This window comes from Pangasianodon hypophthalmus, chromosome 28 (assembly GCF_027358585.1).
Source record: "Pangasianodon hypophthalmus isolate fPanHyp1 chromosome 28, fPanHyp1.pri, whole genome shotgun sequence".
Taxonomy (NCBI): Eukaryota; Metazoa; Chordata; class Actinopteri; order Siluriformes; family Pangasiidae; genus Pangasianodon; species Pangasianodon hypophthalmus.
Window position 1 is genome coordinate 2,866,314 of NC_069737.1, and position 27,619 is coordinate 2,893,932.

Here is a 27,619-nt window from a genome sequence, read left to right on the forward strand (position 1 = left end):
GGTTAAAGGTCTACCAGACCTGGGATTTGAGCTCACAACGTAACAGAAATTAACACAGCATCTTAAATACAATGAATGGATAAAATGTCATATGATAGCATGAATAAAAATTTACTGTATCTTTTCTAAAAAATTTCCTGCCCCTGCCATTTGCAAGCAAGTAATTTCTTCCTGACGAACTTTTATATTTTACTGTATAAATACAATATTGTATTAAATTCTTGCATCCTAATTGATCATAAGGATGTTGATTTTTCTATAACAGCAGGAACTAGTATGGCAACACGCCAATAATCTAAGTCTAATAAGACAGAAAATTGTGATTTAATATATATATATATATATATATATATATATATATATATATATATATATATATATATATATATATATATATACAGTCAGGTCCATAAATATTGGGACAGTGACACAGTTTTGGTAATTTTGCCTCTGTACACCACCACAGTGGATTTGAAATGAAGCAGTCAAGATGTGAAGCGTAGACTTTCAGCTTTAATTCAAGGGGTTTAACAAAAATATTGCATTAACCGTTTAGGAATTACAGCCATTTTTTACAGTTACTCCATTTTCACAGGCTCAGAAGTAATGGGACAAACTAATATAATCATAAATATTAGGATTATTTTTATTACTTGGAGGTAAATCCTTTGCAGTCATTGACTACCTGAAGTCTGGACCCCATGGACATCACCAAATGCTGAGTTTCCTCCCTTGAGATGCTTTGCCAGGTCTTTACTGCAGCCATCTTCAGTTGCTGCTTGTTTGTGGGTCTTTCTGCCTTCAGATTTGTCTTCAGTAAGTGAAAAGCAGCTCAGTTGGGTTGAGGTCAGGTGACTGACTCAGCCATTTAAGAACATTTAATTTCCAAGCTCTTGGGCTGCTTTCACAGTATGTTTTGGGTTGTTATCCATCTGTACTGTGAAGCGCTGTCCTATCAGTTTTGCAGCATTTGACTGAATCTGAGCAGAAAGTATAGCTCTGTACACTTCAGAATTCATCCTGCTACTTCTATCAACAGTCACATTATCAATAAACCCCAGTGACCCAGTTCCATTGGCAGCCAAACATGCCCATGCCATAACACTGCCTCCACCATGTTTGACGGATGATGTGGTATGCTTTGGATCATGAGCCCTTTCTTTCCTTCTCCATACTTTTCTCTTCCCATCATTCTGGTACAAGTTAATCTTGCATCAAAACTGGTCAGGCTTTTTTTAGAGGTTTTTTAGCAAAGTCTAATCTGGCCTTTGTGTTCTTGAGTGTTACCAGTGGTTTGCATCTTGAGGTAAACCGTCTGTATTTACATTCATGAAGGTGGCTCTTGATTGTAGACTTTGACAATGATAGGCCTACCTCCTCCAGAGTGTTCCTGACTTGGCTAGATGTTGTGAAGGGGTTGTTCTTCAATAAGAAAAGAATTCTGCAATCATCCACTTTAGTTGTTTTCTGTGGTCTCCCAGGCCTTTTGGTGCTGCTGAGCTCGCCAGTGCATTCCTTCTTTTTAAGAATGTACCAAATTGTTGATTTGGCCCTCCTAAAGTTTCTGCTATCTCTCTGATAGGTCTGTTTTGGTTTTTCAGCCTAATGATGGCCTCCTTCACTTGCATCAACACCTCTTTGGACGGCATATTGAGAGTTCCCATGAACAGCTACCAAATGCAAATTCAACACTTGGAATCAACTCCAGACCTTTTATCTCCTTAATTTATCATGATATAAGGAGGAAACAGGCCACAGCTGACCATGAAACTGCTTATCAGTCAATTGTCCCATTACTTTTGAGCCTGTGAAAATGGAGGGACTCTGTAAAAAATGGCTGTAATTCCTAAACGGTTAATGCAATATTTTTCTTGAAGCCGTTGAATTAAAGCTGAAAGTCTTGCTTCATTTCAAATCCACTGTGGTGGTGTACAGAGGCAGAATTACCAAAACTGTGTCACTGTCCCAATATTTATGGACCTGACTGTATATATATATATATATATATATATATATATATATATATATATATATATGTGTGTGTGTATATATATATATATATATATATATATATATATATATATATATATATATATATATATATATATATATATATTAGAAGGTGTTGATTTATTTTCTTTAACAGCAGCTCTGACAGTAGTGCAGCTAATCACAGGTTTATATTAATGTGCTCTTTCTAATAGGTTATCGTTGCTATAGTAACAGCTCATTCATTTGTATGAGAAACAGATTAAACCTGAGTTTGTTTAACAGTCGTTTATTTTCCTTATAGGACACAGAGAAAGAAAAGTAGCAACAGAGAATTGTTTTGAGGTTTTAACATCCTCATAAATGTATAATTTTAAACAATCAATCTTAGTCAATTCAAATAAAATAAAATACTGTTGAATAATATTTTTCAAATATGTATTAAAGCACAAAACACTACTACAAATTAATTTGGAACATGGAAAAACATCATTGATGTCATTAAATCAGGCATCCCAAAGGAAATGAGTTAACCATATATATGTATTTTTTTTTTAAATCTACCAGTAGATTAAAATTAATTTGCATTTACATAAATCTTTCCTTGTTTTCTCCTTTTTTTCCATATCCTGAAATAATCTTCTATTCTTGAAATTATGCAGCAGATTACGCCGTTAAGTTTAAATAGCTTATTTATTTTGATTTGACACAAATTCAGTGAAAATTTTGAAACCCAGTCGTTTCATATTAACAGCATTATAGAAATATTAAGTATGAAAAAAGAAAGCAAGCCAACACAAATCCATAAATAAAGAAAAATAAGACTAGTTAATCAAATATGACAAAAGAAATGCCATCATTTAAAAGGAGGATGGGTGACGATTTTTTTATGATTTGGTTCCAATGTGCCATGGCGACTTCTTTTAATGTTGTACGACACTTTAGAGCCAGTATTCATTCAGCTGATGAAACATAGTTGTGCCAGTCATGTGCATGTCTAAGTTCTTTTCTGTGCTGGGATTTCTTGCTACTGACACATTTCAGAAAGAGATAAGTGACATGTTGATGTGCGAGAGACTTCTAGCCATGACACTTAAAGCAATTTTTAAAAGCAGTTTCCCTGTGTGACGTGCTCGGGGTCCGTGATCACATGGGTAGATCTTTTTTTCTAATCCATTTTCACGTCAATTTCACCAATTTCTTTTCACCTCACTTAATTCACACCTAATACACCATTTCCGTCATTTATCTCCAGGTTTTGGCTTTTTCACCTGCTGGTACACTGTTAAATAATATTTTTTATAATAGCTAGAGAAATTCCTTTTCTTCTGCCGTTTAGTTGTCATTTTGTACTTTCAGTTCTCTGTAAGCTTTACCTTTTAAAGAGTTTTGTGAGTGTTTTCTTGGCCATTTTGGCTTTCGAATAAGAGTACCAACTCAAAATGTCTGTAAATTGCTTAGAAATTAAAAAAATTGAAATTAAAAAAGATGTAAAAGGGAAATAAATGGCTAAAAACTATTTCCGATTTCTTTTGGGGTGTGTGTGTGTGTGTGTGTGTGTGTGTGTGTTATCTTTGTTTTCCACAAAAGCTGTTTGCTCGTGTTTTAAATTTATCCAGCAGAAGATTATTCTGAATTTGGTCCAGGTGACAGACAGAGTGACTCCTTTGGTGTGGAGGTGTGGAGGGGATTGTCCTCTGTGCTTAGGTGTGAATAACTCAAAGGTAGGTTTCAGAATTATTTCAGAATTAAATAAGACCACTGGACCCACTATATTTTAATAAAAGCATGTTTAGTACACAGATTTCACACAGAAGTTGCTGTGGGAAGATTGTGTTGAATGTTGAACTGAAGTTTGTGAACAGCATCCTTTCACAGTTGTTCATTATTTCCAGGTGAGTCAGAGGAAGGTGTCTGGTTGGGACAGTCGATGTACTGAAATGGGTCCAGTGTGTTGGGAAGACTGCTCTTTCCGTGTTTCATGACTAACATCACGAAGCACTTCATGATGACAGTGTGAGTGCAACCGGCCGGGAGTCATTCAGGCAGGACGCGGACGATTTCTTCGGCACAGGGTTGATGGTGGTCGTCTTGAAGCGCGCGCGGACGACTGCTTGGCTCAGGGAGATGTTGAAGATGTCTGTGATGACGTCTGCAAGCCGATCAGCACGTTCCCTGAGCACTTGGCCAGGTATGTTGTCAGGACCAGTTGTTTTCTTGAGATAACTTTTTTTCATTATCTCGTGATAACAAAAGTTGTTTTCTTGCAATAACAAAAATGAGTTTTTTTGAGATAATTTATTTTTCTTGTGATCTCATGAAGTTGCTTTCTTGAGATAACATATTTTACTCGTGAAAAAAGTTCTCATCTCATGACGTCAAACTGCATGATTAGGCATATGTCTTTCTTTTTTTTCTTTTTTTTTTTCTTTAAAGCAAAGGGTTGTCACAGCGCAACTTTTGACTTTGTTTGATTAATTAACGTTTACCGTATATAGCATTTTCTCTGTGTAGAAAGGTTTAACTTCATTGTGTTTGCACAAGTTTTGTTTGTGCATGAAGATGTGACCATGCATAAGGAAGGAACCCTTAGTGGTTAAAACAGTAAGAGCTTAACATCCCAGTTACTATCAGTCATAAGAAAGAGAGAGAGTAATTACTGATTTCTGTGATCACAACAAGGTGCAGAACAGTGGAGGTGAGAGATGAAATTTAAAAAGTAAAGTAAAAATCATATAAAAGCCACATATACAGATTGATGGAGATGATGCCTTGTTTGACGATTTGGCTCATGCAGCTTGAACGTGTGTTTAGGGACCACAGGAACCTGGATCATCAGTCGCTTTCGCTTGTCCAGTGCAGTTTTAGTTGATCTCTTTAACTGAGTTTCAAAGAGTAATTGGAGACAGATCTGGCATTTTCCAACCAAGCACGAGCCGAATAACGACACGTCTTACCTACAGTCACGTCGCTCATGCCACAATACGTTACAATTCCAGAAATGACAGCAAACGATGAATTTTCCACCATTGCAGTTTCTAACTGTAACTGGCACACCAGAATGCACTCATAAATTCTTTTAAAAAACATCTTTAGACAAACCACTTGTAAAAGAGCCAAATAAAAGATTTTTGTTTGGCTCTTTTGTTTTTTTGGAGCCATCAGCAAAACCTGATCGTCCTCCTGTGACGTCAACGTGATGATTACTGACTTCTCACAGGAAAATACAGCACCAACAAATTCGCCCCAGAATCACCAAACACACCACAAGTATTTCAATATCAACACATTTAATGTCTTTCAGAGTGGAGTTTTCCTTTAAGTGCATAAATACACCACTATGATTGGTGGCATGAATCTTCCTGATTTATCTTCATCTTCTTCGCTTTGAACATTTCTGATTTAGTGAGCGATATATTTTGAGTTGTTAATGATAGCTATTGATATTGCTGTAATATGGAATAATATGTAAAAAAGTAAGAAAATACAGGTAAAAATACAATAAATTACATTTACTTTAAGGGCAATTAGGAACATAAATTCCAACATCAGAAAATAAAGATATTTTAAAGAATCAGTATTAAATTTCTAATGCTAGATTAATTAATGAAGACACTTTAGAATTAGCGATGTTGCTTCAAGTTAATTCTTTATCATCAGAAATGTTTCTTTTGGCCTAGTTTTGCAAAATGTTCATCAGACTGATATTTTTGTCATGTGACTCCTATTTTTTATTTATTTATTTATTTTTTTAAACAATGGCACAAGTGCAAACTTCAGCAGAATCAATTGGTGTGGATTTGACACTCAATTCCCAACACTTGAGGATCAGAGGATCATTTCTTTTAGGAATTGATTCCCAGGCATACACAGCTTCCTCCCTAAACACTGATCAGGATGCAGCTTATCCACATCAGCATGTGTGCCAGATGTTGTCCAGACATGAAATATATCACAAAGCTTCTGAATCAAGTGGAAAAAATCTGAGGATCTAAAAACTGTGAATTTGGTCTGATTTGATTTTCTCATTTCTCCCAGACACGAAACAATATTACATCAAATTAATGAAGTAGAATTTACAGTAAATTCAACTGAAGTTATTGGTTTAAGTTCACATAAGCACAAGTGACAAATTAAAGGAAAACCCCATAAGGAGCAGGTCAGCAACTTCAATGTACCTTGTTAACAATTCTACTTCTGTGGAATTGTTCTGAAGGTTTGATAATTAAGTAATTATTCTTCTAAATATTTATTACTTTTCCTAATTATTGATTATTCCACAAATAAAACTACACTCTTATCTCTATGTTCATAATTTTACAGTACAGAGGAATGTTAAAGTTCCCAAATCACTTCCCGAAACACACAAGACTGTGTGTTGCTTTTTTCCCCCCATAACACTCGTCTTTGCTCCGACTTTATTCGTGCGTGGATGGCTGGAGCACTGTGTGTGTGTGTGTGTGTGTGTCAGGAATTCACCAGTTAACTTCATGAGTTGAATTAAACTACAACACATTTCTACACAGACTTCTGCAGAAGCCACCGTCAGACCAGCGGCCGCTTTATTACTCAGTGAGGTGAAATGAAGACCAGAGCAGCGTGACTGGGTGGTGGAACATGTTTATTGACTACTGTACATCCTTTCACTTGTCCTCCGGCTTGTTGAAGCAGTAGGTGAGACAGCACTTGCCGCAGTAGTGCCTGTCGAAGTGGCTGGCCATGAAGACGCCGGCGCCGCACTCGTCAGCTGGGCACTCGCGACGGAGACGGTGGATCTTACCGTTCTCATCGACCTGACAACGAGAAACCATCAGCCTGGGCTGCTTAACAAAAAAAAAAAAAACAACTAAACTAAGGCAGGTGTGTTGACGTTTCTCACCTTGTAGTACTTGAGCACAGCGAGCTTGACCTTCTTTCTCTTGTGCTTGTTCTTCTTGGGGGTGGTGTAAGACTTCTTCTTCCTCTTCTTAGCACCACCACGCAGCCGCAGCACCAGGTGCAGGGTGGACTCCTGGGAAAGACGGCAACGTTAGGGATTTTCAGCCTAAAAAAAGTTACTCATACAGATAGACAATCACGCTGATTAAAAGTAGTGACAGTATGGAATTTTTTTCCGTTTCCTGGACTCCATCTGTCGTGATAATTATTTATAATTTCTTTAAAATACAAACTAACCAGAAGCAGCTGATTTGAATCTAATCATTTAATTAATATTTTTTAATCATTTTGTTTCTCCGTTGCCATCTTAAATGTTATTAAACAAAATAAGTTATTTTTAAAAAATATATTTATAAAACAATTTCAGTAGACGTAACATTTATTGGAACTTTAAAAAGAAAAAAAATCCTACGGTACATAATTGTATCAACAATCGTATGATATTTATATTTGGCTTAAAGTCTCATGCAGGACATTTTGCGAACACTTTCACCAAACCATTAGCTAGTAACAGTTTGCACCAACTTCACTTCCCTGCAATCTTCATTATCAAGATGAAAGTTTGATGATCTTTACTTTTAAAATTCTCACTAACTGCACAGGACAGAGCGGCCAAAAAAAAAGAAAAAAAAAGGGGGTGTTCGTAAAAGGGGAGATATCTGTTATTAAAAATTTTAATTTAATATTTAATCTATTATAAATAGAACTTACCAAAAAAAAAAAAGTTTACCAATTAATTCCAACAAAATCTCACCCGAGCAAACGACAAGTCGACGACAGTCTATTAGTAATAAAGACTTAAACGTACGGTTCACTCGATGTAAACAAAATGCACTTTAAGAAATCGTATTGAAATATTTATTAAAATAGACAATGAAATTGTTGCGTTATCAAATCAGGAAAGTCTCTGCTTACAGATTCTCTGTATTGTTGCATGTAGTATCAATTCTGTGTCAGATATTTACTATCCACATACACAGGGAAAAAAAACAGGAAATGATAATGACCGAGTGTTTATGCACATCATGCAACGAGCTTCGGGTTTTGTAAAGGCAACTTTAACACAAGACTAAAACTCAAATTACAGCTAGATATAATTCTGAGTCGCTCTCAAACCAAGACAGAAATAAAACCATCTAAAAATAAGACATTTCATACAAATCACCTATTAATCCAGATCTGCAGTTATAAACAAAATTATATATGAATAAAACCATTTAGTAAATTAAAATAACTAGGAATTTTGTCTGAAAGTGTCTCTGATGAAGCACAACCCCGTGAAGACTGAGGAATGAATATTTAACGAAATACAAGAACTGATATTTATGAAGAGGTTTTAAGTGTAAAAGCCTGTACGTTATCTGAGTTACTGAAACATTTGTATCGTTTTATTCGGATCAGTTTATATCACAGCTGTTCTTAAAGATTAGAGATTTTGTTACAGTGGCAGAAATCAATACAACATTATGAAAATTAATAATTAACAAGTTCTTACAGTTATTTGTCTGTTTACCTGATCAATTGAATTAAACAAATTTAATCCAAACCTCAATAACTCATATCAGCTTTATGATCTGTCAAAAAAAATTCTACAGCTGAAATAATATTTTAATGTTCATGACGTTCATAATACAGGATTCACTGACTTTATTTCACAGTTAAAGAACCACCTCTGTTCTGTAACAGGTTCTGAACCCTGGTCCTGCATATTTGAGTCTTTTCTCTGCTCCAAACACACCTGATTCAACTCATCAGCTAATCAGCAGCCCTTCCTGAGCTCCAGTGAGTGTGTTAGACCAGAGAGAAGGAGAAGACTGAAATGTGCAGGACACAGGGTTCAGCTGTGGTCTACGCCATGCTGCTGCTGCTGCTCACCTTCTGGATGTTGTAGTCAGACAGGGTGCGTCCATCCTCCAGCTGCTTCCCGGCGAAGATCAACCTCTGCTGGTCAGGAGGGATGCCTGGATTTAAACAGGAAGAAGAAAGGGGGAAAAAAAATCAGTAAGATTTACACCTGTTCAACAAACAAGCAACAGTTACAGGGACGGATCTGGGGTGAGCCATGTGACGAAATATAACACTATATCTAAAAACGTTTCTATGATATACAATAGCTAACTGATAATTTTTTTAAAAAAAAAAATACACCTTAGGAGAAAGAAGCTTGATATTTTTACACCATGTGTACGAGCAGAAACACTGAAAATAAATAAATAAAATATAAAATTCAAGTCACATCATAGGCTGACTCAAATCTATAAAAAATACACTTAAAAAGAAAGAAAAAAAAAAAATCAAGAGATAGACAATAGATCACGATATTGAGATTATAATCACATCACCCCAGCCCTAGTAAAGAGAGAGTGAGTGTGTGTGTTACCTTCTTTGTCTTGGATTTTGGCCTTGACATTTTCAATAGTATCCGAAGGCTCAACCTGCAGTTACACAAAGTCACAGAACTGATGCAGTGAGCAATAATATTTCTACATCACTGTATATAAATACATCATGATTACTAGCTGTGCTTGGCTTTAAGCTGCCTGGATCATGTAGTTAATAAAGAATCAGAAGCAAATCTAAACAAAAAGCTGCTCAAGTTAAATCCTGGACATGTTATTGATAATCCTAGACAGATATTGTCACTGAAATCTGGCTAAGAATAAATCTGCTGCATTTACTAGCAAGACTTTCACTAGACGTGCTAAGCAATGCTGTTTACACGTGCTACAGCAGCTAGCAGGATTAGCAAGAGATTAAGAGTCTGTCTATCACTTCTGTGCTTCCTGACAAACTTATGAAAGGTTAAATGTTAAGGTAAATATCCTTTAGGTTGTTTAAAACAGAAGAAAAGTAGGTTATGGAGATGAAAACTAGCTCGAGTGTGAGCCAATGCGGCTCCTCTGCCCACCTCAAGGGTTATAGTCTTCCCCGTAAGGGTTTTCACGAAAATCTGCATTTTGCTGTTTAATCCACCTGCACACAAAACACGCAAAAACGTTTCCTCAGTATCAGGAATCAATAGCTGTATGACTTTGTGTACATTTTCAACTTATTTTTTAAATCCAAAACCGGAGCTCAACTCACCACAAGCCTCTCGCTAATGGCGGATCATGAGAAGAGGGCTTTCAGAGCGCGCCACGGGGTTTTCTCCAGTCGCTTGCAGGGGCTAGGAGTCCATCGCGATGCCTGTTCAGAAAGAACCGTTATATAAATAACAGTTCGTTTGGAGTAACAGATGTTTAATTTTAGGGAATTTATTGAGATCAATTCAAAATATATTATAACTGTTTTATTTCGTAGAGACTGTAGATAGGGTAGTGAGTCGGTCACGTAATGAATCAATTCTCTGATGCCATGCAGTGGTAAACAAGAATGCAGTGAGTCGATTCCGAGAGTCGATTCCGATTTCATTAGGGATAAAGTCACACATTTACAGTTTAGTTTGATTTAATGTCATTTGAATGTATTTATTTCTGTAAAGCCGCTTTGTGACTTTAAATTTTTAAAAGCGCTATGCAATTAAAATTGAATCGAACTGAATTGAGTCGATTCCGAGAGTCGGTTCCGAGAGTCGAATTCACTAAATGATTCCCCAAAATGTCTAATAAATCGCATTCTCTACACCACTTATATAAACACTCTGGCAATGTTGTTTTGTTTCTTTTTTCTTGTTTTTTTTTTTTTTTTTTTTTTTAATAAATGAAGCAAAATATAAAGTACGCTTAAAAACCGACTTACAGTAAAACAATAATTCACATAATACAGAGGAAAAGCTCTGTCAAAGTGAAATGAATGAATGAATATTATTTTTATATATTTTTTTATTATTTATGGTTAATAACACCATTAGGAGCTATGTTTAGTCAGCTGAGGTTAGCTCTCCAATTACATTAGTCATAAAATATTCACGAATACACAATTGGGAGCATATAAAGTTAATAAAAATGTCAGTATTGATTGTTGTTCATATAAATGATAATAGAGTGCTATGTACTGAATGAACATTACACTGTTTGTTTTAAAAGTTCATCTTTCCTGTCCTGTATTTCAGTATTTGGAATCGGAGAAAAAAAAATATTCTGTGGAGTCGACTCCTGGAACCGACTCCCTCGATTCCCGTTAAAACCATTGAATCAGAATCGGAGTCGATTCAAAATTTCTGGAATCAAACGACACATTCGGTATTAAAGGAAGTAAAACGACACTACCCATAAACCCACTCGTTTCCATAGCAACCAGGCATTCCTTTAGATGCGTGGGCAGAAATGTCAGCTTGCTGTTGCTGATGTACTGCAACTTTTACCAAAGATACAGAAAACAAACAGAAGAACTGATGGAGTTTAATGAACAAACAGAGCCTCTGTTTGAATCTGCCAGTGACAGGAGGTTCATGAAGTCACTGAAAGAGTTCCTAAAGAGTGAAAAGGAGCAGTTATGCTGTCCTGATGAGGGACCTGATGAGCAGAGATACACAGTTTACAGCACAGCTTTCCATAAGGTACATTAACTACATAAATATTAATTATAAAGATATAATATTATCACATTTACTAAGTGGTTTTGAGCATGCAAATCAAACATGCATCAAACATACATCCAAAGACTGCCTGAAATGATGAAAGTCCTTGTGAATGTCATTATTTAGGCATATTAAAATGAATCACCTGCATTAAAAGGACAATATAGAAACTATTAATCATATATATAAGCTATTCATTAGGCAACATGCAAAATATTGTCCTTTATGTCATTAGCCTGTTTCTTTTTTCTATTTTGTCCTATTAGTTCTGAATGTAGGCCTAAAAGAAACAGAAAAGCACAACAATAACATAAAGATCTGTGTATTTATATTTAATACGTGTTGTACAATATAGTAATAACATGATATATATATATATATATATAAATAACACGAATGAGAGACAACAGTGTCATAAAGTGCATGATTATTATTTTACAGTGCATTTAAGGACATACTGTAACTGTATGTCACATACATTTAGGAAAATATTGAAATACATGTATGTTGGAAAATATATTACGTACTATTCAATTACATAGAAATATTATATACGGTTTTTACTGTCTTACCTGCAAGACATGCGGTCGACTGTAAATTCTGAAAAACAAGAAGAAACGAGCACATCAAAAAGGTTTCTCATTTTTACTTTTCTGCTATTTCCTAATTATAATTTTTTTCCATATTGTTTATGTGCTACAGAACTCTCATTGCTTAATCATTAGCAGCATTTACTTTTAACATCATTTGAAAATTATAATTTCTACACACTTCTGTAAGCATGAAATGGTTTGAAGCATTATGCGAGATTTAATTGGCCTCTAAATAACTTTTCTCTCTCTTGAAAAGTCATTTTTGGAGATATATAATGATTCTGCGGCACACTGTCAAAATTACTAGTCTACATTTTGTGACTATCTTGTGACCAATTGTTAGATAATCGACTACGCGACGGCTTACAAACCGATTCTCACGGCCATCAAGAAAGAATACGATGACTTTATTGCCTCGGTGAAGAACGATCAGCATCAGGCCGAGCTTGCTCATGGAAAACTGAAGGCCATGCTGGCTCAACCCACCTCCTTAATGTACTATCAGAGGAGAGCTGCTCAGCTGCAGGAGAGGTACAACATTTTCATTTTCCATAGAGCTTTAATGGAGACAGCAGGCCAGAGGTGTGCTGGGATCAATCAATAAATCGCAGGGTTGAATATGCAGCTTGCAAAACAATGGAAGGTCAGGAGCGGGAGTGGGCAGGATTCCTTCAGGAGCGGGCGAGTTTTGTTAGAATTCCATCAGGAGCGGGTGAAATTGGTCAGAATTCCCTTAAGAGTAGGTGGGATTAGCCATAATTGCATCGGGAGCAGACAGACTTGGTCAGAGATCCGAGTGGGATTGGTTAGATTGGCTTCAGAAACAAACGGAAGTGGTTGGAATTTCTCTGAGAGGAATTAGGCAGGATTAGTCGGAATTCCTTTGGGACTGTGCTGGTTTGGTCAGAATTGCGCCAGGAGTGGACAGAATTGGTCAGAGTTCCTTTAGGAACAGACAGGATTGGTAAGAATTCCTTTGGGAGTGTGCTGGATTGGTAAGAATTCCTTAAGGAGCAAGTAGGATTGGTTAGAATTCCTGGGAGAGGGAATTTCAGGAGTGAGCAAGATTGTTCAGAATTCATTCAGAAAACAGAACTGCTTGGGTATCAGACTGGATTGGTCAGAATTCCTTTGGGATTGGGTGGGATTGGATAGAATTCCTTTGGGATTGGGTGGGATTGGTCAGAATTCCTTTGGAATTGGGTGAGAGTGAGATTTTTTTTTTCTACAGCAAACCTTGATTTTCATTCATTCAGGATTGCAACCATTCAGGGAAACACTGCTGATTTACAATCAGAGATAAAAAGACTTCAAGAGTGCAAAAATAAACAAGAAGATTCCCAACAACGGGAAACGTCAGAGGTCACAGTTCCCGCTGCTCAGATACCAGGTGCTTCAACACCACCACATGTGTGTCATTCAAAATGCCTCGCTCGTGACAGTGACGTGATTCAGTGTAAACTGTTCCTGATGTTTCTCCATCTGCAGGTCTTACACTGAGCGAGTCGTTAAACCCTGAATCCCTGGATAAACATCTGGAGCACTTGGAGCAGAAGCGTAACGAACTGTTGAATAAGAAAAAGAGCCAGTATGTTCCAGTGCAGGTCAAAACCGACCTGGATATAAAAATGAAGGTCATATTGAACCAAAGAGATGAACTTTCTGTAGAGAACGACAAGCTGCTGCTCCGGTGAGAACATCACTAAACACTTTAAAGGATTTTTCAGTCTGTCCTTCTGGGGGACACTTAAAGGTGTCAATAGAGAGTTTTCCTTTTAGAAGGAATTTCAGGAACCACACTTGAACTATCCAAAGAGTTTACAAGACAACACATTATATACAAATCTAAACCTAAAACACTGAATCTTGAAATTATATGTGGAACTTATGGGCAGAATAACTGTATGGTTTTGCAATAAAGTCACTATGTAGCCCTTGAGAACAAAACTAGTGCTTAAAAGTAGTACTGATTACACTGAAATCATGAGTAGTGCACTGATTACACTCGTGTAACTGGTCTTTTACACTAGGTATAAACAGCTGACTTACCTGAAGGACGCTCTGAGCCGTTGGGAAAAATCAGGAAGCCGCACTCCTCTACTCGAGCTCCTCTCCTCTGAATTGAAGCGTGTGTCGGAAATTAAAGGTGCTGCATCAGCCAAGTTTCCAGCTCGTAACAGACCATAGAAGACGCACTGCTCTGTATTTGTCCTGCTCTAACTCTGTTCTTTTATTCTAGTATGTGAAGACGACCGCATTGGCTTCCACACTGATAGTTCACAAACGGACGATCCTGGCAAAATCAAAGAATCTAAACGTCTGGCGGCTTACGTTGAGAGGTTTCCGACTGTTAATTGTAAAAGATAGAGAATTGTTCCCATGTCTTTTTTATCATTTGTTGATAAAAGCTACGATATTTATTAGTTTGGATCTATTATTTCTAATATAGCACTGTAGTACTGGTTTAGACTCAGGACCTAAACTGAGTCATCTTTATTGTTATTTAAGGAATAAAACACTCTGTGTCATGCTGTTCTAGGAAAACAATCAATGATCAGGTGGTGCGATGAAGCAGAGTTACTGTTACTACCTCGAAGTTGATTATTTTCCAATAACAGCACATCCTGAAGTGTTTTATGCTTTTACAGTATATCACACCAATTTACCAACAATTACAAGTCTTACTTATTAAAGAATGACACGTCATACTTTTTATCCATTTGTAGTTACATTGAATGTCGTAGGAAAAACAAGTCAGTTCCTGTTACCACTTACGTTATAGCAGCTATAAACAGTCATTCCGTCACTATCACTTTTTTCTGTCTCTTGAAGTTAATAAGACAAAAAAACCACAGTATGTCATGTAACCAAAAAAAACTCCTCTGTCCTAAAGACTTTCCCTGGGTGAGAAACTTACTGTTACAAAGCTCTGACACTGGAGACTCCTTACTCCTTATCCATAAATGTTAAATAAGCATCTCCTTATAGAAAGCATCACCATATCAACAATTATACATTTTCTTTGTGTAATAATCAGGTCAAGCCACATCACTTCCTGATTACAGTTCTTAGCCTTTATATAACACATTTGGTTTTCCGATATTTCTGGATTGTTTGCCGATTGTCTCGAATCAAGTCAGATCATCACTATTTTGAAACTAAAAAAAATATAGCGCATAGAAGACGCTGCGATCTTCAATACCATCTGAAAAAAAAATTCACTTCAAATATAGCGTAAAGCCCAGAAAGTTCCATTTGCTCGGTTGCTTCTTTCTAACAAATAGTTCATTAGACCTTGAAGCTTCTGCATTGTTTCTCCCATGGAAAATTGTCTTATCTTCATCTTTCACTGGGATGGAATACAGGCATGGTACTTACCAAGGGTACAAATCGTTCTTGTTCATTTGATTCACCAATATGCTGTATTTATTGGTTTTATAATCATATTTATCCAAACGTGAGGTTCACAACCTTTCAGTACTTAGCATAGAGCTTTAATCACCATGTCAACAGTGTTGAGGTGTATTTACCAGCTCGGACATAAAGCCCTGCTGCATTTCCATCATCCACAGGTTTGTGAAGCTGTTTGAAGCGGGCGACTATGAGACAGCTGCTTATCATGCTGCCATGTCTCCTTACGGGATGCTGAGAAACATCAACGTCATGGAGAAATTCAAAGGTACGTTCCATCACGTTCTCCTACTAAAAGGTGGAACTTTATTGAAATTTATTGATTATTGTTTTCTTTCCTAAGCTATCACAGTGTATCAGGGGGTGGTTCCTCCTCTGCTGCTCTTCTTCCGATATTTGATGATCTCAGTGCCACCTGGGAAACCGCTGCCGGAAAAGTTGTCTTTGGAGGGGGTCCGCTACGCCCTACGGCATGGCTACATCGAGCTGGTGACTTTCGGGGTGTCTCAACACAGGTGAAAAGACCTTAATCTCTTCTTATTGAAAATAATATGAAGATGTTTTAGGAGACTGATTGTAAAATCGCAAGGGGTGGAATTTTCCAGAAAATCTCATGGCACAGTTTTTGGGTTTCTGCTGAACTCTGGACAAAGTTATTGTTCTATCTGGAAGAAGCTGAACTCTGCTCGTGCTACACCCACAGGCTGACATTCAGTGAGGAATTAGGTGATCTGATCTTTAGTCATGGACACGATGACCTACGCATAGTGGACACTTGCTTGGCCCTGGCTCAGACCATTTACTCAGCCTGCGGCGTGCTCAGGAAAACCGCACTGAGCATGTGCAAACGAGGCCTGATCGCCGCAGCTTTAGACTTCATTTACAGCAACAAAGAATTCACAATCGGTGAGAAACACCATCACTCACAATATACAAACACTCACTGAAGTTAAAGATGCGATCAGTGATTTTTAATAGAGAGCACACCCAAAGTTCTCCTCATATCCGGGTAGCTGCAATAAAATATCTACTCAGAGAAGAAACTCAGGTCTCTTTAGCATTTTATATATAACTATACAGTATATGATGTACTAATAGATAATAATTATATACAAGTATATTAGCTGTTATGCTGAAGAACCTAAAGTTTACAGATTAGCCGCTTGTTTACAGACTTAACGAAAAGTCCTGAAAACTTTCCCGTGTCAGAAAACGTGCAGCTTTACATCTGACTGTTACACAACACTGACACTGGAGACTCCTTACCTTCCAAATGGTAAATACTTGTATATTTCACAGATGACTGTATGTTCGTGCTGAGGGGACTTCCCAGTGTGGCTCTGCTGCAGGACTTCACTCAGCCATGTGACAGCACTCCGGCGCTGATGTCTGTAGGGTTTATCTGTCATTATCTCCTCAACTCTGACCTGGAGGATCTGGCTTTCCAACTGCTGGAGCAGATTCAAGCAGGAGGAAAAGGTTAGAAAACACACACACACACACACACACACACACACTACCTGAGTTATGAGATAATCATCACGCACGCAGTATGTCAGTATCGTCCCACATGCAGCCTCTGGCAGGCAGACGTATTGTAGATTTAACATGTCGCCCTCAGAATTATTGGCACCCTCGCTATAAAAATGGCTTCGGTGCTTAGCTGAAAGTATAAATGCCGCCTACTATTTGAGTGAATTGTAGAAATTTCTTCTAAAAAAAAAAAGGATAGTAATTATTAAATGTCCTCAACTCTCACATGTTACAATGGCTGTGTCCCAAGTACGCTGTATACTATGTACTAGTAATGTATGTTCTGCATTTCAGAATCTTTTTTGTAATGTTTTCTCAGTTACTGTGTTCAGTTTTGGTGATTAAAGAGAAAAATTATACAGACTTTAAGGCTGAGAAGAATCTGGTGCCTCATTTATTAACCGTGTGTATGCATAGATTTGTGCGTATGTTTCTGTGCATTAAATGGGATTTATTTATTTAAGTTTTGCGTATACATGAGGATGCACGTACCTGTATATTTCCGCACACTCCTGACCAAGAACCCCAAGTGGTAGAAAAATGTAATAGCAGGTAAAGTGATCATGAAGAGCTTCCATTCCACTTTATTGTCCATCATATCTGAAGAAAATGGAGGTCCTCAGACCAGTTATCTCTCCTAATCTTCTGCTGGCTTGGAAGGGGGTCTGATTTGACAGCATGCAGTGAAAGTGAATGTGTGTTCGGGGTTTTTTTCTGAAAAAAAAAAAAAAATTCATGCAAAAAAAAACTATTGTGGAAACAGTAAATGATCTTTTGCATGCACGAACATTTGTCATTTTCACAAGATTTTTTTTTTTTCTGAAAGAAAAAGACATGATGTAATGTTTTTTAGATAATTATTTCATATGCAGCAGTTCTTATTTTCTTTAAGAAAAAAAAAAGGATCTTGTGAAAATGACAAATCTTTGTGTGTGAAATAATTTTCCGTTTTCATGAGATTTTTTTTTAGCATGTATGTTTTGTTTTATTGTTATTATTTGTTTCCCTTTAAGAGCTCTGTAAACATTACAACGTGACATTTTAGAAAATTTTCATTATAGTCTCCTGCTTCGTTGTTGCAACCAGGAGGTGCGGCTGACGTCAGAGTGCCGTGTCTCACTCAGGGGTTTATAAGCACTGTAATGTGTGACAGCAAGTTGGTGTGGTTTACACTTAAATGTCGCTTAACAGCATGGTCATGGTCATTCGTTCTTTAACGTACATCCTACAGGAGCGTTAGAGAAAACCATCCTGGAGGATGAGATGTGCAGCACAGAGAGCTGGAGCGAAATCGCCGCCCGCTGCGAGCAAACCAACCGACTTAACCTGGCGCAGGACATCACCTCCACACTGCTGCTCCAGGACGGTGTCATGCGCCTCTCCCCAGGCCTCGACAGCGCCAAGCTCATGGAGCACGTCTTCATGTAGCGAGCCGACCACCAGGAGGAGCCCGTGAGTCAAACTGTTCCAAACACAGCCCTGCTTTATAATCACAGACTTCAGAGACGCACAATTATTTCCTGTTCAGTGCATCAGCACTTTTTAGAATACAGTTTGCACATGGAGAACCTGGCGTTTGGCTGTATAGCAGCTTGAATACAACAAAAAAAAAAACCTACGTCACTGCGTAGCTTCCGCAGCAATGAGCTTTCAAGGTTAGATGTGTGTGCCATTGTTGGCAGGTCACTGTCACTATTTTTTTTTCTGCAGAGGAGAGAGAAGGCCAGCTTTGTGATCTCCCCCGCAGCACACTGAGCTCTTTGTCACGTCGCTTAGCCACTATGGTAACAAGGCACATGAAAGCAAGCGACGCCTCCTCAGTCTACAAACACCCACATTCAGTGATCATTTTCTCCCAGAACACACACACACACACACACACACACAGAACCTAGTCATCATTTCTAAACACAGCACAGAGGATGAGACTTGTTCCTGAGACTCATCCTAAGATGACGATGATTATTATTATTATCATTGTCATAGTTTGTGCCTTGTTTTTTTATGCATATATCTTTATTATTTTCAGATCATCTGCTTTGCAAAAAAAATGCTAGTTTGCAAATATGTTTATGAATTTAAATTGCTATTTAGTTTTGTTTTATTTGGTTTAATAGTTTTTGTTTTTAGACATTTTAATGTAATTTAAATGTTTTTGTTTTCAGTTTAATTTTCATGAACAATATTAAAACAGCTAATTAATTTTTTTTACACAACAAATTTTAGTTTTAGAGACATTAAAAATTGTTGAAATGAGTTTGTGTCAGACGAATTAATACATTTCTCAAAATGAGACTACCAAAAAATATTTATTTAGGCTAAATTTTATTAATTTCTTTTTTTGAAGAAGAAGAAGAAAAATCACAAATGAACTGCAGTTAATTTGATATAAATCTTTACATAATGTTTTACACAAAAACATTAAATTTTTAGGTTTTTTTTTGTTTGTTTTTTAAATTAACTTTTTAATTATTTATTACAATTGATCAACTACAATATACCTTTTCTAGAATGTATAAAAGAAAGAAGTTGCTGATACGATGCTGATAAACGTGTGTGTGTGTGTGTGTGTGTGTGTGTGTTGGTGTGTGTGTGTGTGTGTGTGTGTGTGGAGGGCAGATTCAGCTTTTGCCACTTCAGTTGCTATCGATCTCCTGCAGCAAGCGGAGTCGGGCCGAGCCTGAACCTTCTGCCGGGTCATTGTTATTGTGTGTGTGTGTGTGTGTGTGTGTGTGTGTGTGTGTGTGTGTAGCCAGAGAACTGCAGCGTCACTCGCCCCTTTACCTCACTCGACTCAGCTCAGCCTGCTTGTTTTCTCCCTGCAGCTCATCTCTCACATCCGCATTCAATACACTCCCAGTGTTCACGGTTCGTCTACACACTGGGGCTCGTCCATGTCCCATTGTCCAAATCCAACACTTGCCCAATATATTTTATATATATTTTTATATACTTTATCAGCAATGTGAACTCTAGTGATTGAAATGGACCAATGATAACCCTAAACCTTTAGAGAAATTGGGCTCAATTTCATGTTCGAAAAAATACTTTTAATACATCTTTGTTCAACGTTTTAGCAAAATCTTAAAATGGGTTGATTTTGACCAGAACTAGACATTAAATAAAGGAATACTAGCTAATTTGGTCACCGGCTAATTCCCATCCTCCAGCCAGCTCTCTACCCATCACATGAAGGCTAACACGTGCTTCCTTCAAGACACGTGAAGATAGCCACCTCATCTTTCCACAGGGCCGCGTAACACACTCTGAGGAAAGCGCTATCTATCCTCTTCCGCATACATGTGCTCACGGACACCTGTGATTGGCTAGTATCTCCAGCATGATTTATCTTCTTCTCTACCTACTTTGTGTTGAAAAAAGTTTCATCATGTTTGCCTGCACTGAGAAAGAGACTGAAATCTGCTAACACAAAACTTATTTATATATTTGGTGGTCTAAGAGTAGTTGCTGAACTCAGTCTATAAACAATAAAGGTGTTTGGATGAGACAGACACGAGAGAGACATTTCTGTTATTTTGCCTTTTGCATTGTTTTTGACCTCTGCTACGCACCGTATTTAGCCGCCCAGTATGCGTATCAATATTGAATCATAAGAGTGTGAGATTGCAATGTGATTAAAGGGGCTTTTATAATGACGGATATAAATCCACTTTATATTCACGTACACCACAATAACTTGCAGCTTTTCGATTTCTAGAAATAAATGAATGAACACTTGTATTGCTGTATGTATGTTAGATGCTGCTAAATAAGTAAATAGATAGATAGATAGATAGATAGACAGATAGAATTGTAAATGGTTTTAAAAGAGTAATGCACTAAATCCAGGTTGGTAGAGGAAGCAGAAAACTCTGTGAAAACTCGCTTATCCTGTGATCATTTAATTGCCCTCCAGATCTCCATGATCGTCATCTTGCCTTTAAGATTCTGGCTCTAAGATTCTTCACGTTTTCACAGGTTCGAGTCATTACCAGTCATTTCTTTTCAACAGGTGTCTCTCATATTTCAGCAAAACCCTCTTTGGAGTTTACTGGATTAGCGTTTCTTTCTATTTTTGAATGTTAGCTAAGCATTCAGTTGTGTGTGTGTGTGTGTGTGAGAGTCAAATCTGTCCACGATCAGTCACTTTCCATTGTAATCTGGAATGCTTTTATATTTAGCCAGGCTGATATTTTGGTTTGTCTGAATGTTGCTGTGTGAGAAAATGGAAAATGGCTCATTGAGTCCCAGTGCGGTAGCTGGAGAGCGAGCGAGGGGGATTTTAAACTCCTGGCACAGCGTAAGGAGAAATATACAGATATATGGCAGTGTTTCATGAACAGAGCATGAACACACACAGGAATGGCTTGATAAAACAACACTTCCTTGGATGGTCTTAAGTTGTCTATTCCATTTTTATAGACATCATTAAAAAAAAATAAAAAAAACAATGCATCAGCCACAATTCGTAAAGTTCTTCCTGTATGCGCAATGTAAATGCATGTAAAATACACCACACTGGTGAAATATGCAGAGCAAGCAGAAGTTTATAATCCTCTCATTGTTTCTCAGCAATTCTGTTCACCACAACTTGAGAAACTACAGAACTGAGAGGCTTTAAATGGATATAAATGGTACAATGTCATATTGACCGTATTGTCATGTCGGCCATATTGTTTTTTAAATATCATAAACAGAACATCCATTTCTATGCAGATAAAGAATAAACTGCAAAGAAATGTATATTAAGTCTTCTTGAAAGCACTGATTCAAGATGTTTTAATTTAAGGGAAGCATATATAAAAGACTGTCTAAATACAACTTTGCATGATTAAATTTTCACAGATTCACTAGCTAGCTAGCTAACTCTAGCTAATCTGGCTTCCAGGTTTCTCTAGGTTGGAAAACATTTACAAATTTTAATTCAGATTGTGTTTTTTCTGACACAATAAAGAGTATCAGTAGTATCTGGCGACGTCGTTTAACGTGGAGTTAGGCTATGTTTGAGTTTCTCAGCAGTAAAGATTTAAGCTGTATTCGACTAGAGGTCATAACTCCGACTAGGAAAAACCAAAGAATTACTTCTTGGGAACTCAGGACGGTGTCCTCAACTCTGAGTTCAGCAAGTGACGGCAAATCAAAATGGCTGCTCACAGCATGAACAGTAAACAAAGCGGCACTTCTTACCTTTAAATGAGTCATACTGTATATGCAAGTATTAGCTTTAGATCAGTCAACATACAGATATATTAGCTTGTTAAATTTTCACTGTTTTGATGAGGAAAACATACATTACTCATCGAAGTTAGCAAAAGACAAACATGGATGCATCTGTGGGTTTTTTTTTCCCCACTTTGTAGTTTGAATGCAGAAAAACACAATCAAGTCGTCCAGCACAGGGACTTTTTTTTTCCACAGTGTTCGATTCAATTTGTTTCAACACTTGTTTTTTAACATCTTCAACATTATTTGTAAAAGTAAGACCAATAAAAATCTTGACCAGTGCACCTTTAACCAGATTAATGCGCTTCTCCAATTATACAGATGACTATACTTTACTCAGATATGTTTTGATCAGTGTGGGTGTTGGTCTCATTTCTAGTATTTGAATAAATGTCAGAAGGCATTACTGTGGGAGCCTGCAGGCGGATAATTAGAGTAAAATAATTAGACGTAAGCACGATACAGAGTGACGGTAAAATGCGCACTTGAACGCTGGGTAAAGTTTCTCATCGCCTTCTTCAGCCTTGCAGATGAACAGATCTGATCATTCCTCTTTAAGGCTCTGTGACATGGCAATGCAGCATCGCTCGTTCATACACTCAGTGTTATTCATTTTTTTAGTCTGATATCACGGTTTTCCCTCCAGTGCTGACACACATTCACTCTGTAATTAATTTCTGCTCCTCACTCACACTATACAAGGAGCGTTTTACCCCTCCTTTTGAGCTGCTGCCAGAGTCTGACTTGCAAAAAAAAGGAAGATTTAGATCTGACAACAAGGCAGCACGTCTGATCGCACTCGAGTCACTTTAGCTGTCTCATCAGGATGGTAGTGCAGCAATACTGCAGCACTGGGAACGGGAGCAGAAGAGGCAATACGATACCTGGTGCAACAGAATCCTGTGCCAGGGCACAGCTTAAAATCCAGCGAGGCTTTTCCTCATTCAGACTTACACATCTCTCGCTTGTAACTGCATACCTCCTATTAGTTTGGTAATAGTTACAGAATAATATGCTTTAAGATGATTAATAACCTGGAGGCTTGCAGGGTTAAAGGAATACTCCAGCACCTTTCTCCTGAATATATATCCACTGTATCTGAGGGGGTTTTGTGTATGTGTGTGTGTGTGTGTGTGATTACTGCAGACAAGAATTTTGGCAAATTTCCCTGTATTGAGGAAAAAAAACCCAGAAAATCTAAGGGCAGTGGTTGAGTTCTGTGATTATATAACGTATATTTAACACAAAAACCTTTTTAAAGGCCTAACAGTAAAGGTTTTAGGGTGAGACAGACATGAGAGACCCATGTCTGAACGGAATAAAAGGAATAAAACACAACAATGCGTGCTGTGATAGGAAAATAATCAATGACAGGATGGTGTTGTGAAAGCCTGACACAAAGTGGAATTAAAAGTGTTCCCACCCGGAAGTTGATTATTTCCCTATGACAGCACATCCTCTTATACAACAGCAATTTGCCAGTAGTTACAATTTTTTATTAATTAAAGAGCAACATGTGTGTATTATTATCCGTTTAGAGTTACCTTTTTTTGTGGAACGTCTACAAGACAAGCTAGTTCCTGTTATCACTTACATACATGTTATTCCCAGTCGTTCCCTCAAGAACCATGTTTTTCTTTGTTGGAAAACTACGCTAGAACACTGGAATAAATTCCTCTTTCTGAGAAATTTCTAAATACATGATTTAAAAACAGACTTTACTGCTTCATTTACAAACACCTTTTACTGAGAATACATTACATTTCATTTCATCAAATATTTCCTGACGGAATTTGACATCTGCCCTTAGATTTCCATTATAAGTGAGTTTGGAGAAAACAGATTTTCTGTTCTTTTCTCCAGACAGGGAAATGAGGAAAGATTCCCATCAGTGGGAATGACGCATACACTACAGATACAGTGAACAGAAATTCATGAGAAAATTGCTAGAGCATTCCTTTAATTTGGTCCTCGATCATCACTACTGTTATTAGTGATATTTTTTCAGAACTTAATAACTGGTATTAAAAAAGCTGATTTAATCAATTTTAAAGGAGCATATGTGGTGTTTATTCTTATAAAATGAGTCAGTCGAATGAGTCACTGTTGATCTTGGATCATCATCTAGGGTCAATCTTTCACAGGCCTAGAAGAGCGCCATCATCATGACTCTAATCTCTACAATGATTCGGCATTTTTGTCTCTGGTGTAGCGTCCTCGCTCAGGCATCTCTTTCTGTGCCTCAAAAAAAAAAATTTAAAAATAGAGTGCTTGTCCTATCTCTGAGGAATGATAACAAATTCCAAGGAATGATACCACATCTCTCGCCCATATCCTGTGTAAGTATGCCCTGTGTGCAATGGGCACCTTTCACCTTCCTCGAAGAATTAAAGTCTCCATGAAATGGCTGGATTTGATTCTGCATGATGATGCATTTCTTTTTGAAACAGGAAATCAGAGTTGAAGTGCTTGACTGATTTACACTACAGCCAATAGCGTTCAAGTTATGCCAAGTCCCTGCCAAATCTAAACTAGACAGTAGTTTGGTCATGGAGAACAGTGAAGAGTTTAGCGAGAGCATTTTATTAACCGTGGAGGATTTCTCACCGCCGCCTTCACCCACGTCTGTACACTTTAACCAGGACGATACAGATGACGAGATGACGTGTGGTTTTGAAGTTATGCCGAACATGTTTGAGACAAGGTCGACTGTCATTGGCGCCAGTGATGACGGAGAGCCACGGGGTCGGCACTGGGAGACATCTGATGTGTCTTAGTGGTAGATAAAATGATATTACTGACTCTTAGTGACGGAGAAGCCTCGACAATGTATAAAGATGGAATTCTTACTCGGTCTGAGGTAGAGACATTCCAGCATTGAACAGCCCAAGATGGTAAAACACTCCCTGTTACATAACTACCAGCTTGCACAAACTCCATGCTCTTCCAAATGAAAATGGATGGCTGTAAAAAGAGAATAATGTGTGAAGACACGCCCCCAGGGGCAGGACATTTACGTTCTGGAGAGCATCTTATTGGATGAACACAATACAAGTACAGGATGACTCATAAATGAAAACCGTCATTTTCCCAGAAGTGATAAACTTTAACAATTTAATTTGGAATATCTCCAAAACTATTTATTTATTTTTTTTTTTTTTCAAATATATTATCATACTGGTTTCTATAACACTAAGGAACATATACAAAAAACCCTCCAAAACACCAATTTTGATTTGTTTAAAGCAAAACTGTCGATTTTCCTGCATGCTGCTATTTTATTTTCTCATTTAAATAAGTTTATTCCACCCACTGCCCTTATTTGAAGTGCTGGATCATTCTTGCATAAACAAGGCAGAGGTAGAAAGGGAGAGCAGCCAGGCCAACAACTAGAGTGCCATCATCATTGCTCACCCTCTTAAATCAAAAAATACTTAGTCATGCTTCATGAATTATTCTGTGACCCTTTTGTCCCCCTAAAATTCCCTAAGCAGAGACATGACTAGCACCTCACGTGGTTATTTCTATCCCTGCTTTCACTTTTCCAGCTGCTCACGGAGGGAGGAAGCGCTGGGGTTGGATATGTCAGAGCTTCCTTGGCGTCTACAACATGAGTCCTGTCCAGCAAAGCCAGCTATCGCATTACTTTCTTTAAAAATAACACGAATGACATGACAGATTGATGTTCCATCACCACCAGGGGATGAGGATCATCACGAGGAGCAACTGCTGGAGTTCATCTCATAGCTACGTGCAGCAAAATAATGAATGTAGTCATACTTTCAGCATTGTTTTTACAGTTCTGTGTGCAGATTGTATGAACCAAGGGTACTAAACAGTACTATTTCTTGTCATTCGAGTGGTAACCCCCAACGGAACATGTCTTATAACTTTAGTTATAAATTTAAGCTACAATATTAGTCCATAAAGTCTCAATTTGTAGCCTAAACTTTCTTTTCCATGGGAAAATATCCTTAATAAAAGTGCCAAAGATACCCAATTCCCACCCGCTACCTAAATTTCTTGAGCACACAATAACCACTAGTTTTAATTACATTATAATATAATAATATAATAGCTAGCATAATGTTAGCTAGCTGCTTATACTAATTTTGTACTAAAAACTTGCCTACTGTTATCAGAAAAAAACAACTTACTAAGGGAAATTAGTGCAATGGTTTCCATTAACCATGAAAAAATATTAAATACATATGGGAAGATAAATAATAGAAGCCCTCAGGAGTTATTTTTTCCAGCATAAACAATATAACAGTTGACCTAAGATTAGCTAGCTAGTAAAATAATTAATGCTGTTAAAATAATTTGTCTAATGCTATCTAGCTTGCTAGCAAACTTCACTTGGTTTTAGTAACACTACTGCTAAATATAAACATAATGTCGGCTACTGTGCTAACCTAATGTTAGCTAGCCTGCTAGTAAACCTAGCTACAGCTAGCAAAAAAAAAAAAATTCAGCCTAACAGTTTCCAGTACCCATTAAATTATTATGTACTGAGGGAGAAAGAGTTAATGGGCTTTTTTTTTTTTTTTTTCAACAGGATAATTAATTATTGTTGGCTAGTTTACTCAAATAAGGTTAGCTAGCTTGCTACTAATGTTAGCTTATCTGCTAGCAAACTTGACTGCTAGTTTTAATTACACAGTATAATAGTTCACTTAATGTTAGCCAGTTTGTGAGACATGTTTTAATCACAACAATGTGATCATAATGTTACATAAATGCAGTTATAATGTTAGCTAGGTTGCTACTCTAATGTTAGTCTGCTAGAAAACTTAGCTGCTGGTATTAAGGAAAAAGCATAGTAGATTACTAGCAAGCATGCTAGCAAACTAAGCTGGATTTAATTACACTTTGTAATAGTTTATCTAAATTTTGATAGTGAAATAGTTTAATGTTAGCTGGCTTGCTAAAAAAAATGTAGTTGCTTTAATTACCCAAAATAATAGTTAGCCTAATGTTAGCTAGCTTGCTAGCAAATTGTGCTACTGGTTTCACTCACGCTCGCAAATAGATGTCAAAGCAACACTCTGTTAGGTTTAATGGTAAAATGTTTGCACGTTTTACAAAGTTTTACATACTTAAAGAATGATCTGTAACTTAAAACGTATGTGGTGTACATTTATGGATCTATAGCGTGAGTCTTGACGCTTCTTATGTAATAGAAGCTGCTTTCAACTCCAGAGTCGCTTTCTTGTGTGTCACAAATATCAGAGAACCCTCCTTCAGAGCACCGTCAGAGCTGTCACTGTGTAATCAAGACACTTAAACGGTTTCAGACACAGCCGGTCCTTTTTTAGGATTCTTATCCTGTCCTGCTTTCAGCACAAGGCCTCATTCCTGAGATAGCTGCAGATGTTCAGGGAGAGTTTAGCATCTGAACCGTGCACCATAA

General features: G+C 37.3%; 2 protein-coding genes and 1 long non-coding RNA gene across 9 annotated transcripts; 1 reads left to right on the forward strand and 2 right to left on the reverse strand.

The window, feature by feature from the left end:
- Nucleotides 1-6,593: 6,593 nt before the first annotated feature.
- Nucleotides 6,594-10,100, reverse strand: rps27a (ribosomal protein S27a). Its single transcript, XM_026945379.3, has 6 exons — nt 10,012-10,100; nt 9,836-9,900; nt 9,308-9,362; nt 8,803-8,888; nt 6,869-7,000; nt 6,594-6,782 (listed from the first exon to the last, which is right to left on the reverse strand). Exons 2-6 carry the CDS (start codon nt 9,881-9,883, stop codon nt 6,633-6,635), a joined length of 471 nt encoding a protein of 156 aa, XP_026801180.1. The 5' UTR covers nt 9,884-9,900; nt 10,012-10,100; the 3' UTR covers nt 6,594-6,632.
- On the forward strand, nt 8,788-26,613 carry LOC113545784 (clathrin heavy chain linker domain-containing protein 1). 7 transcript variants are annotated; one of them, XM_026945375.3, is made up of 13 exons: nt 8,845-8,982; nt 10,979-11,425; nt 12,383-12,570; nt 13,296-13,429; nt 13,528-13,729; nt 14,070-14,185; nt 14,279-14,378; nt 15,612-15,718; nt 15,794-15,965; nt 16,154-16,356; nt 16,750-16,929; nt 18,215-18,435; nt 25,755-26,613. In XM_026945375.3, exons 2-12 carry the CDS (start codon nt 11,213-11,215, stop codon nt 18,409-18,411), a joined length of 1,812 nt encoding a protein of 603 aa, XP_026801176.3. In that variant the 5' UTR covers nt 8,845-8,982; nt 10,979-11,212; the 3' UTR covers nt 18,412-18,435; nt 25,755-26,613. The 7 variants fall into 7 exon arrangements, with proteins under 7 accessions (XP_026801174.3, XP_034157124.2, XP_026801176.3 ...); XM_026945376.3 differs by lacking the exon at nt 25,755-26,613 and adding an exon at nt 18,694-19,176; XM_026945373.3 differs by lacking the exon at nt 25,755-26,613 and having other exon boundaries at nt 8,788-8,928; nt 11,305-11,425; nt 18,215-19,179.
- LOC128317669 (uncharacterized) lies at nt 11,381-16,834 on the reverse strand. The gene is made up of 3 exons (XR_008301206.1): nt 16,717-16,834; nt 12,019-12,046; nt 11,381-11,726 (listed from the first exon to the last, which is right to left on the reverse strand). It is a non-coding gene; the product is annotated as an uncharacterized LOC128317669 (long non-coding RNA).
- Nucleotides 26,614-27,619: the final 1,006 nt, after the last annotated feature.